General features: G+C 63.8%; 1 protein-coding gene across 1 annotated transcript; it reads left to right on the top strand.

The window, feature by feature from the left end:
- Positions 1-322: 322 nt before the first annotated feature.
- On the top strand, positions 323-14,622 carry LOC123369487 (F-box/LRR-repeat protein 19-like). The gene is made up of 12 exons (XM_045015127.1): positions 323-469; positions 3,891-4,095; positions 5,286-5,429; positions 6,627-6,713; positions 7,128-7,328; positions 7,645-7,677; positions 8,064-8,204; positions 8,729-9,441; positions 11,223-11,386; positions 11,526-11,687; positions 12,170-12,388; positions 13,247-14,622. The coding sequence occupies exons 2-12, from the start codon at positions 3,922-3,924 to the stop codon at positions 13,444-13,446; spliced, it is 2,238 nt and encodes a 745-aa protein (XP_044871062.1). The 5' UTR covers positions 323-469; positions 3,891-3,921; the 3' UTR covers positions 13,447-14,622.
- The last annotated feature ends 8,837 nt before the right edge of the window (positions 14,623-23,459 follow it).

The following is a 23,459-nucleotide window of genomic DNA, read 5'->3' as shown; positions in this document are numbered from 1 at the left end:
CTGGGGGGGTTGGAAAGGGGGGACCCTGATTCCTATTGGGGGGTTGGAAGGAGGAGGGGGGGACCCGGTTCCTCTTTGGGAGGGGTTGGGCAGCTCAGACCCCCCCCTAAAAAGCCCAGGAAGTGCTGAGGATTTGGGGTGCCCCCCTGGGGGGTCTGGAGAGAGGGGGCGCGCTTGGCCTCGTCTCCCCTTCCTCCTCCAAGGACAAGAGAGCCGGGAAGGGTAAAGGGGGTGGGGGTCAGGTTGGGGTGGGGGGTCAGGCTGAGGCGAGGGGGGTGCCCCACTTTGCACCTCAGAGGCCGCCTCCGAGCCCCCCCAACTCCCCCGCCCCCCCCCCGCCGTAGGGCCGAAGGAAACAAAAGTCTGGGCTGGTTGCAGTTTCTCCCCCCCCCACCCCACACCACCACCCCCCCATGGAAGAGCCCGTGACCCACGGCGGATCCCACGCAGCCCCATGGCTACCCAGCAGGTAAGCGCCTCCCCCTCCCCCCGCAGGTCTCTGGGGGGCCCCCACCCCCCAAAACCCCAGAGCCACCCCAGGGATGGGTGGGTCGGTGCCTGCGAAGGGGCCAGGCCGCCGGGGCCGGCCGGGATTCCTGGTAAGTTGATTTGCCTCCGCTGAGATCTGGCTGGTTTCCCCAGCGCCCCCCCCCCGGCTCTGCCCCCCCCCGGCCCGGCTGCCTTTCGGGGGGGGCTCCGCGGGGCTGTGGGGTGCGGAGATGGGGGGAGGAGGGGGCAGGCTGGTTTCGGGAGCTGCCCCACCGCAGGCCCGGCAGGGAGCAGAGCCCTACAAGCATTGGGGGGGGGGCTGGAGATCGGAGCCAAAGCGGGGGGGGGCGGGGGCTATTGGGGGCCCCCCCTTAGATCACCGGGCATGAGGGGGCCCGGGGAGCCCCCTCCTCCTCTGCCAGGCCCCTTTGTTGTGGCAGGATTTATCCCCCCCCTGCGGGGTGCATGGGGGGGGCTGCGGGCAGACGGGGGGGCGGGATGCGGGGGGGGGGGCGTCCCCGGGCGATCTCGGGGGGCAGCGGGGGGGGGGCGACCCAGGAACCAAACTTTCCCTGCGCGATTTCCCGGGGAAGCAATAGCCGGTGGGGACGCGCTGGGTTGTGTCTGGCTCAATCGGGCTCGTGTGTCAGCCCGGCCAGGGGGCTCGGGGGGGGCTGGCCCCGATCCCCGCCGCCCGGCCCCCCCGCCGGCCCAGGGGCGGGCCCCGGCCGCAGGATGCCGGGCCAGGTAGGTGGGGGGGGGACCCTGCCGGTGCCCCTCACTCCCGACCCGCAGCCCCCTGCCAGCCCCCCCCAGCCCTGCCCCCCCCAGCCCTGCCGGTGCCCCTCACTCCCGACCCGCAGCCCCTGCCAGCCCCCCCCCAGCCCTGCCCCCCCCAGCCCTGCCGGTGCCCCTCACTCCCGACCCGCAGCCCCTGCCAGCCCAGCCCTGCCCCCCCCAGCCCTGCCGGTGCCCCTCACTCCCGACCCGCAGCCCCTGCCAGCCCCCCCCCGGCCCTGCCCCCCCCCCCGCCCTGCCGGTGCCCCTCACTCCCGACCTGCAGCCCCCTGCCACCCCCCCCCCCGCCCTGCCCCCCCCCCGCCCTGCCGGTGCCCCTCACTCCCAACCTGCAGCTCCCTGCCAGCCCCCCCCAGCCCTGCCGGTGCCCCTCACTCCCGACCCGCAGCGGCGGCCAGCCCCCCCCCCGCCCTGCCGGTGCCCCTCACTCCCGACCTGCAGCTCCCTGCCAGCCCCCCCCCCCCCCTGCCGGTGCCCCTCACTCCCGACCTGCAGCCCCCTGCCAGCCCAGCCCTGCCCCCCCCAGCTCTGCCGGTGCCCGTCACTCCCGCCCCGCAGCCCCTGCCAGCCCAGCCCTGCCCCCCCCAGCCCTGCCGGTGCCCCTCACTCCCGACCTGCAGCCCCCTGCCAGCCCAGCCCTGCCCCCCCCAGCTCTGCCGGTGCCCCTCACTCCCGACCCGCAGCCCCTGCCAGCCCAGCCCTGCCCCCCCCCAGCCCTGCCAGTGCCCCTCACTCCTGACCCGCAGCCCCGCCCCAGCCCTGCCGGTGCCCCTCACTCCCGACCTGCAGCCCCCTGCCAGCCCAGCCCTGCCCCCCCCAGCTCTGCCGGTGCCCCTCACTCCCGACCTGCAGCCCCCTGCCAGCCCAGCCCTGCCCCCCCCAGCTCTGCCAGTGCCCCTCACTCCCGACCTGCAGCCCCCTGCCAGCCCCCCCCAGCCCTGCCGGTGCCCCTCACTCCCGACCCGCAGCCCCTGCCAGCCCCCCCCCCAGCCCAGCCGGTGCCCCTCACTCCCGACCCGCAGCCCCTGCCAGCCCCCCCCCCAGCCCTGCCAGTGCCCCTCTCTCCCGACCCGCAGCCCCTGCTAGCCCAGCCCTGGGCCCCTCCCCACCCCTGCTCTGCTGATAACAATTTCCTTATTCTCTTTTCTTTGCTGATCACAGTAGAATGGGGGGCAGGGTTGGGGCTGTGGAGGGAAGCTGACAGTGGGGGTGGGGTTAAGGGGCATGGGGGGGGTTCCTGGCAGGCCCAGGGGAGCTGGGGCCGGCCGAGGGGCGCGTAGCCGCGGGGGTATCTTGCTCTGGTCTGTCTGCCCAGGAACTCTCGATTTCAGTAGCTGCTTTCCAGCTGGGGTCAGTGGTTAGGGCAGGGGGGCTGGGAGCCCGGACTCCTGGGTTCTGTCCCTGTCTCTGGGAGCGGGGAAGGCTCTAGTGGGTTAGAGATGGGGGGATGGGAGCCCGGACTCCTGGGTTCTGTCCTGGCTCTGCCCAGACCCCCCCCCCCATGTTCCCGGGCAAGTTCCTGAATTTTTCTGGGCCTCAGTTTCCCTGTCTGTGTTAAAGGCAGGATTATCCCCCTTCCCCATGTCTGCTTAGACTGGGAGCTGGTGGGGGCAGGGTGTGTTTCTCACCGTGGGTCTGTGCAGCGCCTGGCGCGATGGGGTCCTGATCTCGGTCCCCTCGTGCCCCTCACAAGACCTCCCTGAAATTGTGTTTGGTCTGGGACCGCAGTGGAACCATTAATAATGCTGGTGGCTCGTCTGCCGTCAGTAGGTTCCAGAGTCGACACCCGTCTCTGCTTGGAGCCCGTGTCTCGGGCTCAGGCGTGCCCTGCCGCACATCGCGTGGCAGGAGTGGGGCCAGGCCTTCGCCTAATGGCTAGGGGGGGTCGGGCAGGGGCCCTGGCTGCTGTGGTGACCTGTGGAACTCCCTGATGCTGTGCTGGAGTGTCAAATACAGGCCGATGAAACGTGTGACTGTCAGACCCAGTGCTGGGGGGGCGGGAGACCGGGTTAGCTGGGCCTGTTGTAGGTGCCTGGGTGACAGAGGGATCCTGTAGGGTCACTGTGCGGCTGTTCCCCAGCGGCCCCACCCCAGAGGCAGCTGCATCTTAGGGGTACGAGCTGGAGCCTTTAACTGTAGCGGTGTTTGGCCGGGGAGATGCTGGAGCCCGGCACAATGTCCCACAGGAAGCGATGGAGTGGAACCCTGGAGTCCCCTCCCACTAGAACGGGGGGGCTGGGAGCCAGGACTCCTGGGGTCTCGCCTCAGCTCTGGGAGGGGAGTGGGGTCTAGTGGTCAGTGCAGGGGGGCTGGGAGCCAGGACTCCTGGGTTCTCTCCCCAGCTCTGGGAGGGGAGCAGGTTCTAGTGGTCAGTGCAGGGGGGCTGGGAGTCAGGACTCCTGGGTTCTATCCCAGCTCTGGGAGGGTTGGGATTTGGGGGCACTAGAACGGGGGTGCTGGGGGCCAGGACTCCTGGGTTCCACTCGATCGCTTCCTGTGGGACATTGTGCCGGGCTCTGTTCCTCAGTTTCCCCTCCCCGGGTGCTCCGTGGGGAGTGTTTCGGGGCGTTCTCCCCTGACCCCCGGCGTCTCCCTGCCCCCAGCCTGCAGAGTAGCTGAAGCGGGAGGTAGCCAATGTCGTCCAGCAAAGGGGCGGGGGCTGGATCTCGCCGGCGCCGGACGCGCTGCCGTAAGTGCAAGGCCTGCCAGCGGACCGAGTGCGGCGAGTGCCACTTCTGCAAGGACATGAAGAAGTTCGGAGGCCCGGGGCGCATGAAGCAGTCCTGCCTCCAGAGGCAATGCACGGCGGTGAGCTGCGGGGGCGGGGCGGGGGGGGGCTGGAGACCCGGGCCCTGGAGCCCGTCACCGAGCCGGGGGCCCCGGGTAACCAGCCCCTGGAGCCCGTCACTGAGCCGGGGGGGGGGCCTGGAGACCCAGCCCCTGGAGCCCGTCACCGAGCCGGGGGGGGTGGGGCCGGAGACCCAGCCCCTGGAGCCCGTCACAGGGCGGGGGGGGGGGGGCCGGAGAACCAGCCCCGGGTGCCCGTCACCGAGCCGGGGGCGGGGGCCGGAGAACCAGCCCCTGGAGCCCGTCACCGAGCCGGGGGGGGGCCCCGGAGACCCAGCCCCTGGAGCCCGTCACCGAGCCGGGGGGGGCCCCCGGATAACCAGCCCCTGGAGCCCGTCACCGAGCCGGGGGGAGGGGGCGGAGAACCAGCCCCTGGAGCCCGTCACCGAGCCGGGGGCCCCGGATAACCAGCCCCTGGAGCCCGTCACCGAGCCGGGGGGGGGCCCCGGATAACCAGCCCCTGGAGCCCGTCACCGAGCCGGGGGGGGCCCCCGGATAACCAGCCCCTGGAGCCCGTCACCGAGCCGGGGGGGGCCCCTGGAGAACCAGCCCCTGGAGCCCGTCACCGAGCCGGGGGGGGCCCCCGGATAACCAGCCCCTGGAGCCCGTCACAGAGCCGGGGGGGGCCCCCGGATAACCAGCCCCTGGAGCCCGTCACCGAGCCGGGGGGCGGGGGGGGGCCGGAGAACCAGCCCCTGGAGCCCGTCACCGAGCCGGGGGGCGGGGGGGGGCCGGAGAACCAGCCCCTGGAGCCCGTCACAGAGCCGGGGGGGGCCCCCGGATAACCAGCCCCTGGAGCCCGTCACCGAGCCGGGGGGGGGCCGGAGAACCAGCCCCTGGAGCCCGTCACAGGGCGGGGGGGGCCCCGGGTAACCAGCCCCTGGAGCCCGTCACCGAGCTGGGGTGGGCCCCTGGAGAACCAGCCCCTGGAGCCCGTCACCGAGCTGGGGGGGGGGGGGGGGCCCGGATAAGCAGCCTGCACAGCCCGCCCCAGAGGTGGCTGCATCACCGCGCTGTGGGAGGGATCCCCGATAACCGGCCGCTGCGCCCCACCCCAGAGGCAGCCGCAGGGCAGCGCAGGGCAGGGTGCCCCAGGGGTCCCTGAGCTCCCCCGCTCAGCTGGCCCCGGCGCCTCTCCTTGCCGCCCGCAGCCCGTCCTGCCGCACACGGCCGTGTGCCTGCTCTGCGGCGAGGCCGGGAAGGAGGACACGGTGGAGGGGGAGGAGGAGAAGTTCAACCTGTCGCTCATGGAGTGCTCCATCTGCAACGAGATCGTCCACCCCGCCTGCCTCCAGGTGAGCGCCCCGCGGGGGGGCTGGGGCCCGGACGCCTGGGTTCTCTCCCGGCGCGGGGAGGGGAGTGGGGTCTAGTGGTTAGAGCAGGGGGGCTGGGAGCCAGGATGCCTGGGTTCTCTCCCGGCTCGGGGAGGGGAGTGGGGTCTAGTGGTTAGAGCAGGGGGGCTGGGAGCCAGGACTCCTGGGTTCTCTCCCCGGCTCTGGGAGGGGAGTGGGGACTAGTGGTTAGAGCAGGGGGGGCTGGGAGCCAGGACTCCTGGGTTCTATCCAGGCTCTGGGAGGGGAGTGGGGGCTAGTGGTTAGAGCAGGGCGGGCTGGGAGCCAGGACTCCTGGGTTCTCTCCCCGGCTCTGGGAGGGGAGTGGGGACTAGTGGTTAGAGCAGGGCGGGCTGGGAGCCAGGACTCCTGGGTTCTATCCAGGCTCTGGGAGGGGAGTGGGGGCTAGTGGTTAGAGCAGGGCGGGCTGGGAGCCAGGACTCCTGGGTTCTCTCCCCGGCTCTGGGAGGGGAGTGGGGACTAGGTCAGCGGCTCTCAACCTTTCCAGGCTCCTGCTCCCCTTTGCGGGGTCTGATTTGTCTCGCCTCCCCCCAAGTTGCACCTCACTTAACAACAACGTACTTACAAAACCAGCCCTCAAACGCTGGCGAGTGTCACAGGCGCTCGTACGGAAACCTTGCTGCCTCCCCTTCTCCCCGTGTCGTTATAAAGTAAATCAGCTGGAACAGAAATCCGGGACTTGCGTTTCCGGCTGTAGCGTTCAGAGCAGAAGGAACAAGTGCTTCTTATGGAGCCTGGTGTAAAACTCGGTCAATATCTAGGTGAGATGATGTGGCCCCGGAAGACCTCGGGGTGCCCTCAGGGGTACACGTGCCCCTGGTTGAGAACCACTGGCCTAGTGGTGAGAGCCGCAGGGGCTGGGAGCCAGGACTCCTGGGTTCTCTCCCCAGCTCTGGGAGGGGAGTGGGGCCTGGTGGGTTAGAGCAGGGGGGGCTGGGAGCCAGGACTCCTGGGTTCTCTCCCTGGTTCTGCCCAAGACTCCCTGGGTGACCTTGGACAAGTCACTGCCCGGCTCCGTGCCTCAGTTTGCCCGGCAGGGAAGTGGGGAGGACGCTCTCTGCTGTTGCCGTGGTGGGGGAGGGCGTCCGTGGAGTCGAGGCCGGGCTGGGTGGCTGAAGGTCTCTCTGTCCGTCCACCCAGATGGGGAAGGCGGAAGCTGTGATTAACAATGAGATTCCCAACTGCTGGGAGTGCCCCAAATGCAAACGAGAAGGGAAATCCACCAAGGTACGTACCCGCCCGGCCCCCGGGGGGGGGGGGGGCTGGGAATGGGACCCGGGGCCTTTCCCCTCCAGGGGCGCGGGACGAGCCTCAGGGCGGGGGGCTGGAGATGGGACCTGGGGCCTTCCCCTCTAGGGGGCGCTGGACGGGCCTCAGGGCGGGGGGCTGGGGGGGGCTGGAGATGGGACCTGGGGCCTTTCCTCTCCAGGGGGTGCTGGATGGGCCTCAGGGCGGGGGGATGGAGATGGGACCTGGGGCCTTTCCCCTCCAGGGGGCGCGGGATGGGCCTCAGGGCAGGGGGCTGGCTGGCTCGGGGGGGGGGGTAGGAATGGGCCCCGGGGCCTTTCCCCTCCAGGGCTCCTGCGGGGGGGGGCGAAGGGCCGTGCCGGGGGAGGGGCACCCACCCGTTCTCGCCCCCAGGACTCGGGCGGCGACGGGGCCGGGAAGCGCCGGGCGGACAACGGCGAGGACGGGGTGCGCTGGAAGCTGACGGACGAACTGGCCCAGCACAAGAAGAAGCTGCTGCCGGCCCCGCCCCCCGCGGACGAGCCCCCCGCCAGCGCCCACAAGCGCAAGAAGGAGAAGGAGCTGCCGCCCCCCGACACGGGGCCCAAGAAGAAGGTCAGAGACCCCACTTCTCGGAACTGGGGAGAGAACCCAGGTGTCCTGGCTTCATCCTCCCCCGCCCCACAGCCGCTAGATCCCACTCCCCTCCCCGAACTGGGGAGAGAACCCCGGAGTCCTGGCTCCCAGCCCCCCCCCCCCCGCTCTAACCACCAGACCCCACTCCCCTCCCAGAGCCGGGCTAGAACCCAGGAGTCCTGACCCCCAGCCCCCCCTGCTCTAACCACTGGACCCCACTCCCCTCCCAGAGCCGGGCTAGAACCCAGGAGTCCGGGCTCTGTTAACTGTGTCTTTCTCTGACTGTCTTTTGCAGTTGAAAGGCGGGCGGGAAAAACACTTGAAGAAGGTGAGTGGCTCTGATCTTCCAGCTGCCCCGTTCTGGGCCCGGGAGGAGGGGAGGCCAGCGCCCCCCAGAGGGGAAAGGCTCCGTCCCCTTCCCGCCTCTCCTCCCCTCCCTGAGCCTGCCAGGCCCGTGGCCTGGGGGTGGGTCCGACCCAGCGCCCCCCAGAGGGGAAAGGCTCCGGGCCCCGGTTTCTTTTCCGTCCCTGATATTGACGTATCTGCCAATTATCCCTGGAGTCTCAGGTGGGGCTAGTCGGTGGCGGGCTCACTGGGCGCGCGTTGGGATCGGGGGGGGCTGCCCGGCGCTGGGGGTGTCCCGTGGGCCTCCCCCGAGGGGCGCAGTCCTGCTGGCCTCCCCGCTGAGACCTGCCCCGCTCGCTGCCCCCGCAGGCCTCCGAGCAGCCGTCGGAGGGGAACAAGGGGCAGCCGCTGCCGAGCTGGGGCCGTGTGGGGAGCGGCGACTTGGAGGTGAAAGGGTCCATCTCCCACTCGACCATCCACCTGAGCCAGATCGGCCCCAGCGACCTGGAGGTGAGAGCAGACCGGAGCCCCCCCGGGGCTGGATCGGGGCCGGCGCCCCCTACAGGGGAGAGGCCGCATGTCCCATTCCCTGCCCCACTGAGCCAGCCAGTCCCCTGCCCTGTGGTTGGATGGGAGCCGGCGCCCCCTGGAGGGGAGAGGCCCCATGTCCCATTCCCTACCCCCTGAGCCAGCCAGTCCCCTGCCCTGTGGTTGGATGGGAGCCGGCGCCCCCTACAGGGGAGAGGCTGCATGTCCCGTTCCCTGCCCCCTGAGCCAGCCAGTCCCCTGCCCTGGGGCCGGATGGGAGCCAGCGCCCCCTACAGGGGAGAGGCCCCATGTCCCATTCCCTACCCCCTGAGCCAGCCAGTCCCCTGCCCTGTGGTTGGATGGGAGCCGGCGCCCCCTGGAGGGGAGAGGCCCCATGTCCATTCCCCGCCCCCTGAGCCAGCCAGTCCCTGCCCTGGGGCCGGATCCGAGCCAGCGCCCCCTGGAGGGGAAGGGTCCGTTTTCCATAATCCCCCTTCCCCCCCCAGAAAACCAAGGCACCTCAGGGACCGCTGGAGCCTTCTGCCCAGTCGGACAAGTCTCACCAGCGGGAGAAGCTGGAGCGCTTCAAGCAGATGTGCCAGATGTTGGAGCGGGTGAAGAACAGCAGCAGCTCCAGCTCCAGCTCCGACTCGGACTCGGACACGGACTCGCGGGGCTCGGAGGGCTCCAGCGGGGGTGGGGGCTCCAGCCGGGCCGCCTCGCCCGCCTCCCGGGCCCAGCGCCTGGCCGCCCTCGGCTTCAGCGCCAGCGAGGAGGAGGACGAGGAGGACGAGGAGGAGGAGGAAGGCCGCAACGGGGGCTCGGAGGCGGCCCGCAACGGCAAGCAGCCCAAGGGGCCGCGGGCGAACTGTCAGGAGAAGGAGAACCACCACCGGGCCGCCAGCAGGGGGAGCGAGCGAGCCAAGCAGCAGGCCGGGGGCCGGAAGGGGGGCCGGCCGGCCGGGCAGACGGGCCTGCACATGGTGGCCCGGACTCAGTTCCTCCAGTGGCCCCTGGTGCCCTCGCCCCCCAAGCCCCTGCTGCAGCTGGAGCGGCACGTGGTGCGCCCGCCCCCCGACAGCCCCGAGCCGGACTCGCTGCCCCTGGACAGCGGCTCGGACCACGTCATGCAGCGTGACGTCTGGCTGGCCGTCTTCCAGCACCTCAGCTACCGCGAGCTCTGCGTCTGCATGCGGGTGTGTCGGACCTGGAGCCGATGGTAAGCGCGGAGCTGCGATCCCCCCAGGCCCCTGTAGGGGGCGCTGTGGTGCTGGGAAGGGTGTTGACGTACCTCACTGCGCCACTAGGGGGCAGGGTGGAGGCTGACAAGCTGTAGGAACCCTGTGCACCACTAGGGGGCGCTGGGCAATACGCAGGTCCCAAGTGCACCACTAGGGGGAGTGTGGGGGGGGCTGAGCAGGGGGCGCTCTCCCCTGGCAGCTGAGGCTGCCCCTGATGCCTGAGGGCGGCACTAGGGGGCGCCGTGTTTGAGTGGCCGCTTTCCCGAGCCCTAACCAGAGTCTGGTGTGGGGCTGTCAGGGTGTGCGGCCGGGGGGAGGGGGGTGTCACTGAGGGCAGGGGGCGGAGTGGGGGGGGGTCCCTGGGCACAGGGTGTAGAAGTCCCATGGGACAGCAGGTCTTGGGAGCGTGGGTCCCATGGGGCGGGAGGTAGGGGTCCCATGGGCAAGGTGTGGGGTGATAGGTCTCTGGGGCCAGGTTGGGGGCTGTGGGTCCCTGGGGGCAGGGGTGGGGCTGCGGGTCCCATGGGCGAGATGTGGGGCAGTAGGTGCCGGGGGGCTGCGGGTCCCATGGGTGAGATGTGGGGCAGTAGGTGCCAGGGGGCTGGGGGTCCCTGGGGGCAGGGGTGGGGCTGCGGGTCCCATGGGCGAGATGTGGGGCAGTAGGTGCCGGGGGGCTGGGGGTCCCTGGGGGGCAGGGGTGGGGCTGCGGGTCCCATGGGCGAGATGTGGGGCAGTAGGTGCTGGGGGGCTGGGGGTCCCATGGGGCAGTAGGTGCCAGGGGGCTGGGGGTCCCTGGGGCGGGGGGTGAGGCGGTAGGTGCCGGGATGGAGGGGTGGGTCCCTGGGGCGCTGCTGGCTGCAGAGGGTGCAATGGTCTCTCTGGCCACACGGGGGAGCTGCAGGGTCGCGCTTTGCTGCCTGGGAACGAGGGCGGGGCCGGGTTACTGTACCGTATTGACTGTATTAGCGTACTGGCAGGAAACCGGTGCCTTTACCGTATTGATTGTATTAGAGATGGTGACACCTGTTGCCCTCACCGTATTGCCTGTATAAGTGCGGCCCTGCTTGAGTCCTGGGATGCTTGTCCAATGCTTGCGGCTGAGTGGCGGCCAAGACATGGAAAGTCCCGGCAAAGTACTAACGGCCCTTTATTAACGGCGGTAATTGGAAGAGCCGGGGAAGAGCGGCGTACTTCAGAGACGTTGGCTGGAACAAGTATTATGTGATGCCGGCTGAGCTATCTTTTTGATAACCAGACATCTTGCTGCACCTATATTACAGTCATTAATGCGGGGGGGGGGGGGCTGAGAGAGGGAGCCCCCGGGGGGGGCCCACAGCCAGGGTTTCCGGCTGACAGAATTAGGGGTTGACAATATCGCAAATCAAGTGGGGCCTTATATACCAGCATAGTGGGGAGAAGCTGGTAACCCTACCGTATTGATCATATTAGAGGAGGCCTCGGCTGGTGGTATTACCGTATTGATTGTATTAAAGGAGGTAGGGCTGGTGCTATTTCCGTTACTGAATTAATACAATTTTACCGGATTCAGAGGAGGCAGCGGCGGCGGCTGGCTGGTGCTATTACCGTATTGATTGTATTAGTGCTCTGGGTGGAAGCTGTGCTAGATGGGATGACGGTAGGTACCATGTTGATCGCATTAGGGCTTAGGGGGGATGCTGGTACTGCTACCGTACTGACTGTAGTAGTGGTGCTCTCTAAGTTGCTCCCCCCCACTCCCCCCCCCCCCCCCCCCCCGCAGGTGCTGTGATAAGCGCCTCTGGACCCGCATCGACCTGAGCCGCCGGAAATCGATCACCCCGTCTATGCTGAGCGGCATCATCCGCCGGCAGCCGGCCAGCCTCGACCTCAGCTGGACCAACATCTCCAAGAAGCAGCTCATGTGGCTCATCAATAGGCTACAGGGTAGGGGGCACTGCTGGGAGCCAGGACTCCTGGGTTCTTTCCCCAGCTCCGGGAGGGGAGTGAGGCCTGGTGGGGAAATGGGAGCCAGGTGCTCCCGGGTTCTCTCCCTGACGCGGCACCTCTCTGCTGCCCCCTGCAGGCCTGCGGGAGCTGGTCCTTACAGGCTGCTCATGGTGCTCCGTCTCGGCGCTGAGCACCGCCAGCTTCCCCTCGCTGCGGCTGCTCGACCTGCGCTGGATCGAGGACGTCAAGGACTCGCACCTCCGGGAGCTGCTGCTGCCACCCACAGACAGCAAGCCAGGTGGGTGCTAGGGGGCGCCGTGCCCCAGTGCAGCACCAGGGGGCGGTGTGCCGCAGAGCTCAGGGGTTTGCGGGGGTGCTGTTCCCCAATGCGGCACCAGGGGGCGGTGTGCCGCAGAGCTCAGGGGTTCGCGGGGGCGCCGTTCCCCAGTGCGGCACCAGGGGGCGGTGTGCCGCAGAGCTCAGGGGTTCGCGGGGGCGCTGTTCCCCAATGCGGCACCAGGGGGCGGTGTGCCGCAGAGCTCAGGGGTTCGCGGGGGCGGTGTGCCGCAGAGCTCAGGGGTTCGCGGGGGCGCCGTGCCCCAGTGCGGCACCAGGGGGCGGTGTGCCGCAGAGCTCAGGGGTTCGCGGGGACGCTGTTCCCCAGTACGGCACCAGGGGGCGGTGTGCCGCAGATCTCAGGGGTTCGCGGGGGCGCCGTGCCCCAGTGCGGCACCAGGGGGCGCCGTGCTGCAGGGAGACGACCTGTCGCTGCTCCCCCAGGTCAGACCGAGAGCCGGGGCCGGCTGCAGAACGTCTCCGAGCTGCGTCTGTCGGGGCTGGACATCACCGACTCCTCGCTGCGCCTCGTCGTCCGCCACACGCCCCAGCTCGCCAAGCTGGACCTGAGCCACTGCAACCACGTGGGTGACCAGTCCGTCAACCTGCTGACCGCTGCTAACTCGCCCCTCCGCGACAGCCTCGCCGAGATCAACCTCTCCGGTGAGCACCGGGGCCTCGCGCCCGGCCCTGCGCCCCCCCGGCTCTGCCAGGGCCCCTCACTCCTGATCCGCAGCCCCTGCCAGCCCGGCTCTGCCGGGGCCCCTCACTCCCGACCCGCGGCCCCTGCCAGCCCGGCTCTGCCGGGGCCCCTCACTCCCGACCCGCGGCCACTGCCAGCCCGGCCCTGCCCCCCCCAGCTCTGCCAGGGCCCCTCACTCCCGACCCGCGGCCCCTGCCAGCCCGGCCCTGCCCCCCCCCCAGCTCTGCCAGGGCCCCTCACTCCCGACCCGCAGCCCCTGCTAGCCCAGCCCTGCCCCCCCCCAGCCCTGCCGGTGCCCCTCACTCCCGACCCGCGGCCACTGCCAGCCCAGCCCTGCTCCCCCCCCCAGCTCTGCCAGTGCCCCTCACTCCCGACCCGCGGCCCCTGCCAGCCCGGCTCTGCCCTCCCCCGGCTCTGCCAGGGCCCCTCACTCCTGATCCACAGCCCCTGCCAGCCCAGCCCTGCCCCCCCCCAGCTCTGCCAGGGCCCCTCACTCCCGACCCGCGGCCACTGCCAGCCCGGCTCTGCACCCCCCAGCTCTGCCAGTGCCCCTCACTCCCGACCCGCAGCCCCTGCTAGCCCGGCCCTGCCCCCACCCCCAGCCGTGCCAGTGCCCCTCACTCCCGACCCGCGGCCACTGCTAGCCCAGCCCTGCCCCCCCCCCAGCTCTGCCGGTGCCCCTCACTCCCGACCCGCAGCCCCTGCCAGCCCATCCCAGGACTGTCTGACAGACACACGTACTATTACGGAGTTAATTGGATCAGGCGCCCCCTAGAGGCCAAGGCCCCGGGTCTCACCCCCCCCCCTCTGCCCCGCAGGGTGTAACCGCCTGACGGACCAGTGTCTGCCTCTCTTCCGACGCTGCCCGCGCCTCTCCCGCGTCGATCTGCGCTCCTGCCGCCACGTCACCCCCGAGGGCTGCGCCCGCTTCTGCGAGGACTCGGGGCCCCCGGCCCCCCCGCCTGCCGGGCCGCCCTTCCGCTGCCCCGAGGAGAAATTGCTGATCAAAGACAGCTAATAGCCGGGCGGGGCCAGGCTGTGCCAGAGACTTGAAGAGACCTTTTACTAAAGCCATGCACTGAATCATGGGGGTCCGGGGGCCTTCCGGGGCTGGGGGCGGCCAGGGGGGGACCGGGGAGAGGACCCGCTCCCCACCCATCTCTGATTTGGGAGGGGATCCCATTTGGGGGTGTCTGGGGGGGGCTCATTGGAGTTGGTACTGCCCCCCGGGGGGGTGGAAGCAAGGATGCCGGGGGGGGGAATGCACTGGTACTGGTGGGCACATCCCCTCCCCCTTTAAAAAATCTCCCCCCCCCCCCCAGCTCCTCAGCGTGCTGCCTTTGGAATTGGTTGTGTCCGTTGCCAAGTGTGTGGCTACTGGATCTGGCCCCCCCCTCACCACCGCACCCCCTCTGTGGGGGGGCTGTAGCACTGATGGTTTATCCCCACCCCCACACACTCCCACTCACTCCCTGGGGGGCAGCCCCGCCCCTGCCCGATGCCCCGCCCCCCTCGGATCGACCAGCTTTAAATAACCACTTGTGGGGGCAGTGTCTGGATTTCCTCCCCGGGGCGGGGGGCCCTCCTAATGCCCCTCCCCCTTCAGCTGCGGGGGAGGGGGCTCGGATCCCCCTCCCCGGGCCCCCAAACTTGAACCTCCTTTTCCGAAACGGTTCCGCTTCCCCCCGGCTCCTCCCACTGGGGGGAAGGGGGCGTGGCTTTGCCCGGCAGGGCAGCGGTTCTACCTGTGGATCAGGGGAGGGGGTGGGGGGCGCCCTGGTCCGTGCCCCAAGGAGAGGGGGGTCTGGCCCTTTGGTTTGTGGGGTGTGGTGGGACGGCCTGGCAGTGGGGAGACCCCCGGTCCCCGATTTGGGCAGCGGGGGGAGGGGGGCGGTGGCATCCTCTCTCCGTGGGGCGGCCGTCCCGCTGCGCAGCTGGGAGGTTGGGGGGCAGGGCGGGGCAGGCGACCTTCCTTTTGATACTTGAAACCCCCCCGCGCCCCGGCTAACGCGTTACTTGAATCGTAGCTGTAGGTTCTGCCGCCGGAGGCGAAAGACGCAAAGAAAAAGGTATTTCCCTCCCCTCCCCCCGTTTTTGTTTCTGTTCAGTGTTTAAAGGCCAAGGAAATGTCGGGGGGTCGTCCCCCCAATCCCCTGGGGCACCCCCTCCCGGGGGGGCGGCGATCTGTCGGTGCTGGGGGGCGGCGATCTGTCGGTGCTGGGGGGGGGGGATCCCCCAGCCTGATGGGGATGTCTGTGGGGCTTGACGGGGGACCCTTAAGGCTGGGTCTGTTTGGGGGCGCGCCCCCCCCCTCAGTTGGGACGCTGCCTATCAAGGGTTAAGAGGAATCGGGGGGGGGGGTTCCCACATAGCTCCACCCCCACATCGGTAGCTCCCCGTTCCTGTCCAGTTCTCCGTGTCCCTTCCAGCGTCACACACTCCATGCGGACTCCTGGGGGGGCCGGGCCTTGGCGAACCCTCCCTCCCTCCCTCCGCAGGCTCGGGGGCGGGGTCCCCGGTTCCAGCCCGGCTCTGCGCTGGGTCGTTTGAAGCGGGTGTTTTTATGGAAAATGCCTCAGGTTTAAAAGACCGAAAGTTTAAATATTGGAGAGAAAATCCCAGCAGGCACGTTGGGCTAACGCTGCTGCTACGGGGTGGGGCCGAGGGGGGGAGTATTGGGAAGGTCAGACGGACAGAGCCGAGAGACGGACGGGTCCCATAGACAGACGGGCAGAGCCGAGAGAGACAGATGGACACAGCGATCCCATGGACGCGGCGATCCCATGGTTGGATCCCACAGACATGCAGTGATCCCATGGACGGATCCCACAGACACGTGGCAGTCCCTCAGAGAGATCCCCCGGACAGACCCATGGACGGATCCCACAGACACGTGGCAGTCCCTCAGAGAGATCCCCCGGACAGACCATGGACGGATCCCACAGACACGTGGCAGTCCCTCAGAGAGATCCCCCAGACAGACCATGGACGGATCCCACAGACACGTGGCAGTCCCTCAGAGAGATCCCCCGGACAGACCCATGGACGGATCCCACAGACACGTGGCAGTCCCTCAGAGAGATCCCCCGGACAGACGGACACGCGGTGATCCCGTAGACAGACACACACACATGTGGTGATCCCGTAGAAAGTCAGACACACGTGGCGATCCCATAGACACACAGTCAGACACACGTGGCGATCCCATAGACACACAGTCAGACACACGTGGCGATCCCATAGACAGTCAGACACACGTGGCGATCCCATAGACAGACAGACAGACAGACACTCTACAGATAGATTCCCTTTGAACCAAGCCAGATTTCCCCAGCGAGCGAGCCGGCCCCTACCCAGAGACACAGACCCGTCCCCTGCGCAGCCCTGATCGCACCCACGTTCCTCCTAGGGTAACCCAGACGCCCACGGATCCCCCCCAAACCCCTCCCATCCATGTCCCCCGGGAGCCACTGAGTCTCTCCCCTCGCATCCGCTGTGTGAGCTGCAGCCACTAGATGGCGACATCGTTCTCACACGGTTCCTGGTCCCCCCCCCCCCCCCGGCCCCCAGTTTCCCACTAGACCGACTCCAACCCCAGCCAAGGACCAAAGTTTTCCCTTCCCCCACCCTCCCTGGGTTTCAGAAATAACCAGTCTCTCCCCCCCCCCCCCCCCCCCCAGTTCTCCTTTGGGCCAGCCCCTCTGCGGAGCCCGCCAGCCGCTCCCGGAACCCCGCCGCCGGGCCTGACTGCAGGGGCTCTGCATTGTACTATACGGTTTGCGATAAAAAAACAAAAATCAAAAAAAGAAATTGTGGTTTTGGTCTTAAGCCTGTTTATATTTTTTTTCCTCCCTTCCATTTTCTTCCAAAAAAATGCAAAATAAAATTGTTGGGTTTTTTTATTATTTTATTTTAATTTTTTTTGTTTGTTTTTTTCCTTTACGTTGCTGGAAAAAATGTGTTTTTTAATATCGTTTCGGGTTTTTTGTTTTCTACTTTTTTGGTTTAGCTTGGTGCTGGGGTGGGGGAGGGGCAGCGGGGGGGGTGCTCGCAGGTGCCACATGGGCCCTAGCCAAGATCGGGGCCGCTTTTGGGCTGGGCACTGCAGGGCCCCCGCTGGGGCCGGTCCCGGCCCTGAGGGACTCTCGGCCCCGCTAGACAAAGTCCAGCTTGTTACGAGGACAGGCCCTGAGTGATTACAGTCTGTCTCTCTAATCTGACAGACGCCCCCTTAGGTACCCATCCCCCCACCCCGAAGGTACCCGTCCAGTCCTGGGTCTGTCCGTCCCTCCCTCCCGGGACATGCCCACCCAGCCTTGTGTGTATCCCTCCATCCGTCTGTCCATCCTTTCCTTTAGATACCCCCCCATCTGTCCCTGTATCTACCCCCCCAACCAACCCTTTAGCTATGTATCCAACCATCCCCAAATATTCCCATTTATCCACCCACCCCTGTATGTATCTATTAGGGCTGTCGATTAATCACAGTCATCTCAGCGTTTAACTCAAAAAAATTAATTGGGATTAAAAAAATTCATTGGGATTAATCACAGTTTTAATTGCACTGTTAATAGAATCCCAATTGAAATGTATTACATATTTTTAGATCCTTTTTCTACATTTTCAAATATATTGATTTCAGTTACAACACAGAATTCAAAGTGTACTGGGCTCACTTTATATTATTTTTATTACAAATATTTGCACTGTAAAAATGATAGAAGAAATTGTATTTTTCAGTTCACCTCCTACAAGTACTGAAGTGCCATCTCTGTATGGTGAAAGTGCAACTTATCAGTGTAGATTTTTTTTGTTCCATACCTGCACTCAAAAACAAAACAACGTAAAACTTTAGCGCCTACAAGTCCACTCAGTCCTACTTCTCGTTCAGCCAGTCGCTCAGACAAACAAGTTTGTTTACATTTGCTGGAGATAATGCTGCCTGCTTCTTGTTTACCATGTCATCAGAAAGTGAGATCTGGTGTTCGCATGGCACTGTTGTAGCCGGCATTCGTATGCCCCTTCATACGTCGGCCACCAATCCAGAGGACATGCTTCCATGCTGATGACGCTCGTTTAAAAAAAATGTTAATTAAATTTGTGACTGAACTCCTTGGGGGAAGAATTGTATGTCTCCAGCTCTATTTTACCCACTTTCTGCCGTATATGTCGTGTATAGCCGTGTCGGATGATGACCCAGCTAATGTTCATTTTAAGAACACTTTCGTGGCAGATTTGACAATGCAAAGAAGGTACCAATGTGAGATTTCTAAAGATACCTACAGCGCTCAACACAAGGTTTAAGAATCTGAAGAGCCTTCCACAATCTGAGAGGGACGAGGTGTGGTACATGCTTTCAGAAGTCTTAAAAGAACAACACTCTGGTGAAACTACAGAACCCGAACCATCCAAAAAGAAAATCAACCTTCTGCTGGTGGCATCTGACTCAGATGATGAAAATGACCATGCGTCGGTCTGCTCTGCTTTGGATTGTTATCGAGCAGAACCCGTCGTCAGCATGGACGCACGTCCTCGGGAAGGGTGGTTGAAGCATGAAGGGACCTATGAATCTTTAGCGCATCTGGCACATAAATATCTTGCGACGCCGGCTACAGTAGTGCCATGCGAACGCCTGTTCTCACTTTCAGGTGACATTGTAAACAAGAAGCAGGCAGCATTATTGCCTGCAAATTGTAACCAACCTTGTTTTGAGTATTCGGCTGACCAGGACTGAGTGGACTTTGTTTTAGTTTTGAATGCAGTTATATGTTCCTACATAATTCTACGTTTGTCAGTTCAACTTCCATGATACAGAGCTTGAACCACAGCACTTGTATTAGGTGGATGGAAAAATAATATTTCTTTTGTTTTTTTACAGGGCAAATATTTGTAATAAAAAATAAATATAAAGTGAGCACGGCCCACTTTGTAACCTGTGTTGTAATTGAAGTGAATCTACTTGAAAATATATATCCAGAATAGTTAAATAAACGATATTCTAGGATTGTTTAACAATGCAATTAATTGCATGATTCATTATGATTATCTTTTTAGAATTGCTTGACAGCCCTAGGATCTATCCATCCCCATCCATCTATCTCCCCATCTGTGTACAGAGCTCTCTACTCAACCCTGTATCCATCCCCATATCTACCCACCCATCGATCTGTTCCCCCCCTACCTGCTGCCCCACTTCCAGCACTGCGCTGCCTTCTCGGTGACTTGGGGGGCAAAGGCGACGCTGGGCAGACACCCTACAAGCTTTGCGCCCTTGGCAGAAATCACGGAGTGAACGTCTCTGGCTTGGGCTATGTAGGAGCTCAGACTACATGGCCTAATGGTTCCTCTGCCTTTCCGCCTCTGAGAGCCTCTGGGCCCCACGGACGGGAAATTGGCTTGAGCCCCGAGAAGAATTTGCCCTCTTGCCTGAAGGAATAGAAACTGTGCCCTGATTGGCCGAGGCATCCCTGAAGCCAGACTAGGTGGGCTGGAGGTGGAGAAGTCCCTCGTAGCCTGTAAGGAACATTCATTAACTCAATTTCCTGGCAGTAGATTTGAGATGCCCATTTTATAGATGGGTAAATGGCCTGACACTGGTTTACATGCAAATTACATTGGCAGAGTCGCAAATGGAACCCAGGAGTCCTGGCTGCCAGCCCCTGCCCCTGCTCTGACCACTAGATCCCACTCCCCTACCAGAGCTGGGGAAAGAACCCAGGAGTCCTGGCTTCCAGCCCAACCCAGTTGGGATGAGAGTTTCTCAGAAGGCTCAATATTCGTTATTAAATCTCAGACTCTCAAGGCTGGACCCAGGTCCTCTGCCTCCCCAGCACCAGAGCCCCATGTCCCGGCACCAGCCGCAGGATGGTTGCATCCCAGGAGCTCCAGTGGCTACTCTGAGCATGTGTGTGTCTGTCCTCATCCATCCATCTCATCATGTCTGCCTAGTTCTCCCATCCTCCAGCCACGTAAATACCCATAATCCACCTCCCGTCTACCCATTCACCTATCCATCCACCCACCCCCTGTACGTACCCACCCACCTCCCATCTACCCACCCATCTATCCATCCATCCACCCCCTGACATACCCACCTGCCTCCTTATATACCTACCTACCTCCCATCTACCCATTCACCCATCCACCCACCCCCTGGACATACGCACCCACCTCCCATCTACCCACCCATCTATCCATCCATCCACCCCCTGACATACCCACCTGCCTCCTTATATACCTACCTACCTCCCATCCACCCACCCCCTGGATATACCCACCCACCTCCCATCTACCCACCCATCTATCCATCCATCCATCCACCCACCCACCCCCTGGACATACGCACCCACCTCCCATCTACCCACCCATCTATCCATCCATCCACCCACCCACCCCCTGGACATACGCACCCACCTCCCATCTACCCACCCATCCATCCATCCATCCATCCACCCACCCCCTGACCTACCCACCTGCCTCCTTATATACCTACCTCCCATCTACCCATCCACCCACCCCCTGGATATACCCACCCGCCTCCCATCTACCCACCCCCTGTACATACCCAGCCTCCTCTCATCTACCCCCCGCATCTATCCATCTATCCACCCCCTGTACATACCCACCCGCCTCCTTATGTGCCCACCCACCTCCCATCTATCTGCCCCCTGTACATACCCACCTGCCTCCTTATGTACCTACCTACCTCCTATCTACCCATTCACCCATCCATCCATCCACCCACCCCCTGTACGTACCCACACACCTCCCATCTACCAACCCCCTGGACATACGCACCCACCTCCCATCTACCCGCCCATCCATCCACCCACCCACCCCCTGGACATATCCACCCGCCACCTTACGTACCCACCCACCTCCCATCTATCTGCCCATGTATCCATCCATCCACCCCCTGGACATACCCACCTGCCTCCTTATATACCTACCTACCTCCCATCTACCCATTCACCCATTCACCCATCCACCCACCCCCTGGATATACCCACCCGCCTCCCATCTATCCATCCATCCACCCACCCCCTGGATATACCCACCTGCCTCCTTATATACCTCCCTCCCTCCCATGTACCCATCCATCCATCCATCCATCCACCCCCCGTACATACCCACCCACCACCTTCTGTACCAACCCACCTCTCATCTACCTACCCACCACCCAGCTAACCACCCCCTGTATTAATTGAAAAGTAGCATTATCAGAAGGTTTAACGTCCGTGTCAAAATTCCTGTCCCCAACACGTAACATTAATACCAACATTTTTATCTCCGAGGTGCGTTTACAAGTATCTTTATGATACCGCGCCCTCTGCTCAGGTAGTGTAGTTTGAGGTTAGTTTGTTCAGTGACTCTCTCATGTGTCATCAGTCACTGGCTTTTCCTTCCCTCCAGTGTTCCCCTCTGCGTGGGCTCTTCATTTCGTCATGTTTCTGAAATATTGGTGCCTCGGGTCTGGCACAACTGGTGTTCAGGGGGATCCTGCACATTGGCTTTGGGGAGCGGGCTCCCAGCCCCAGGACTGAACGTATGCAGAAAATCCAGCTCCCTTTTGGGGGTTACCCGGTGTCCCCCCTCCCAGCACTGAGTCCTTCCTGCCCCTGTGATCTGGGCTCTCTGGGCCAGGCGTGTTCACCCTTCGATCAGTCACCTTGTCCCAGCAGCTTTCCGCTAACTGCTCTGTGTGTCTCACCAGCCTGGGGAAAACACCCCCCTTCCCTGTCAGTTGGGTCATTTGTGTCCTGGCAAACTGTCACTTGGCCCTTTCCTGGTCCCAGCTCCCCTGTTGTCGCCGGCGTTGGAGCTGCATCTCGATGTAAAGGGACACAGTTACTATCCACAGACTGATCCCAAATAGCAGGGCCCCTCCGCCACCCCTCCCCGTCCCTGAGACGTCAGCCGTGTGACTGCTCCCCTCCAGCTCGGTCACGCGGTTCCCTCTCAAAACCTGGGCTGGGTGCCCGGATGCTGAGCCAGCCATTCCCCCGAGTGTCCTGGGCATCCTGCCCCAAGTGACCAGCGAGGAGCCATTCCTGTACCCCACTAGCCCTTCCCCAGTCTCCTCCTCTGCCCCCCCCCAGGCACAGTTCTCTGGGCTCCCTAGGAAGGCTCTGTCCCTTGCTCAGCTGCAGAGCTCTGCCAGCTAACAACCGGGACAGTTCCCTTAATCCCTGACAACCCCTCTCCTGCCCCCGCGCCTGGGGGCGTGTTGCCTTCTGCTGGAAAGGAGCCAGTCAGCCCCTCCCATGCTTGGAAGCCCCCTGATTCCCTGTGTTAGAGTCACAGGACCCCTCACCCACCCCAATGGTTTCTGAGAGCCCATCACCCTCCTCTGGGCTCCCCTCTGGGACACGTTTCTCTCTGCTCCCTAGAGCGGGGTCTGCCTCTGGTTCAGCTGCAGCCTGCTGCTAGCTGACAACCTGGACCGCTCTCTCCCTGGCCGGCATCACACCCCCATCCCTGCCTGAGGTGGGGCTGCCTCCAGCTGCAATGCAGGCGCTGGTCTCAACCACCCTCCCACCTGGAAACGGGGCTTCCCCCAGCTGCAGGAGAATCACGGAGACTCTCCCATTCTCTCGGCAGTTCCTGAGCCCTGACCCTTTCCCTCGGGGTCCCGGCATAAAACTCCCTCCTGCTGCAGGCAAATACTTTAACCTGAGCTACATGGAAAATCTCGTTACCAAGGAGCAGGTGGAATCAGAGGTGATCCATCACCCCCCCAGTCACACCACTTTCCCAGCCTTCCCACACTACGTGGATTTCAGCTAGTGGTACAAGGAATCTCTGCCATTTGGCCAGGCAACATACTGGCCTTTGGGACCACACTCGGCTTAACCAGAGAGATCTGGGCCCCTGTATCCCTCTGCCCCAAGTACTCCTGCCATCAACTGGGACAACCTTAACGTGCTCCGTGTCTGGTTCTGCAGCGGCTGATCTCACCGAGCCAATATGCCAGGTTTCGATTGCCTGGGGGGGCTGTGTGGTGAGGGCAGCAGAACTGACATGAGCTGTTGGTTGCCGGCTTCCTCCCAGCACAGGGGATTTGTTCCTCAGCTGATCAGTGGAATTACACCGCTAGCACCTTCTGGGCTCCTCGGCTTTTACAGAGATTGGGGATGAGGGTTAGCAGCAGAGGGATGTTTTTGGGTAGGAGAATGTTTAGGCTCCCAACCCCCTTCTCTCTTCCCAGGGGTAAAATGGGATCCTCCCTTCCCACCCACCCACCCTCTTTCTGGGCCCTGCCCTCAACAGACGCCTGAGTCGGTTCAAAGGCATCAGCTAAAAGTGCCACCTCAGCCACAGACTTCACGTCTTTGTCCCACAGACACTGCGTCACATCAGCCTCACATACGCTCAAGAAATGCCCTTGAGCCACAAGCTCCAGCATTTCTTCCAACCTTCCCACCTCTCTACCCCCACCCATTTTCCCAACAAAGCTTTCACTTTGGTCACATGTTCCCCAGGACTCATCCCCAGAGCCCTCTTAAGAATCCTAAAGTTGACTCGGGGTAAACTGAAAACTTCGCAAACCAGTATTTTTAAATTTGCAATAGTCTAAAGCACCGTCACTAGGCATTTCATTGAATACATTTCGAGCTTTACCGGTTCATTTTGCAGTCAGGGTAGGAACTCTCTTCTCACCAGGGGTTTCATGTACGACACGCAGCCTCTCAAAGGCTTTTCAGATTTTCAGCAATATCGTCCTCCTCGCTGTATGCAGGACAGACGTGGTCCCACTTGCGGAGTTTTGGAGTGAGGGGAGTCGTTGGGGTCGGAGGCCTCTGGTTCTGCTTCTCTAGCAGGTCCAGCTGGTGTTTTCTCTCCCTTTCTCTTTCTTCTCTCTCTTTTTTCTTTTATCTCCAGTTCTTTCCGTTGCGATACTCTCCGGTGCTCCCTCTCCCTTCTGCAGCCTGCCACCCAAAAAACTCCAACTTCGCAATCGCGTCGCTGCTTTCACTCATTTCCCTGGTTTTCTGTTCCCACTTCCCTTTCCCGAAACAACCAAACAGAAAA

Source organism: Mauremys mutica, chromosome 4 (genome assembly GCF_020497125.1).
Source record: "Mauremys mutica isolate MM-2020 ecotype Southern chromosome 4, ASM2049712v1, whole genome shotgun sequence".
Classification (NCBI taxonomy): domain Eukaryota; kingdom Metazoa; phylum Chordata; order Testudines; family Geoemydidae; genus Mauremys; species Mauremys mutica.
This window is presented reverse-complemented; position numbering and strand designations above follow the sequence as displayed.

Coding starts and splice junctions, on each gene's coding strand:
- LOC123369487 (XM_045015127.1), top strand. CDS start 3,922: ATGTCGTCCAGCAAAGGGGCGGGGGCTGGATCTCGCCGGCGCCGGACG. Junction 7,329..7,644: donor ACACGGGGCCCAAGAAGAAG/GTCAGAGACCCC, acceptor TGTCTTTTGCAG/TTGAAAGGCGGGCGGGAAAA. Junction 7,678..8,063: donor GGGAAAAACACTTGAAGAAG/GTGAGTGGCTCT, acceptor CTGCCCCCGCAG/GCCTCCGAGCAGCCGTCGGA.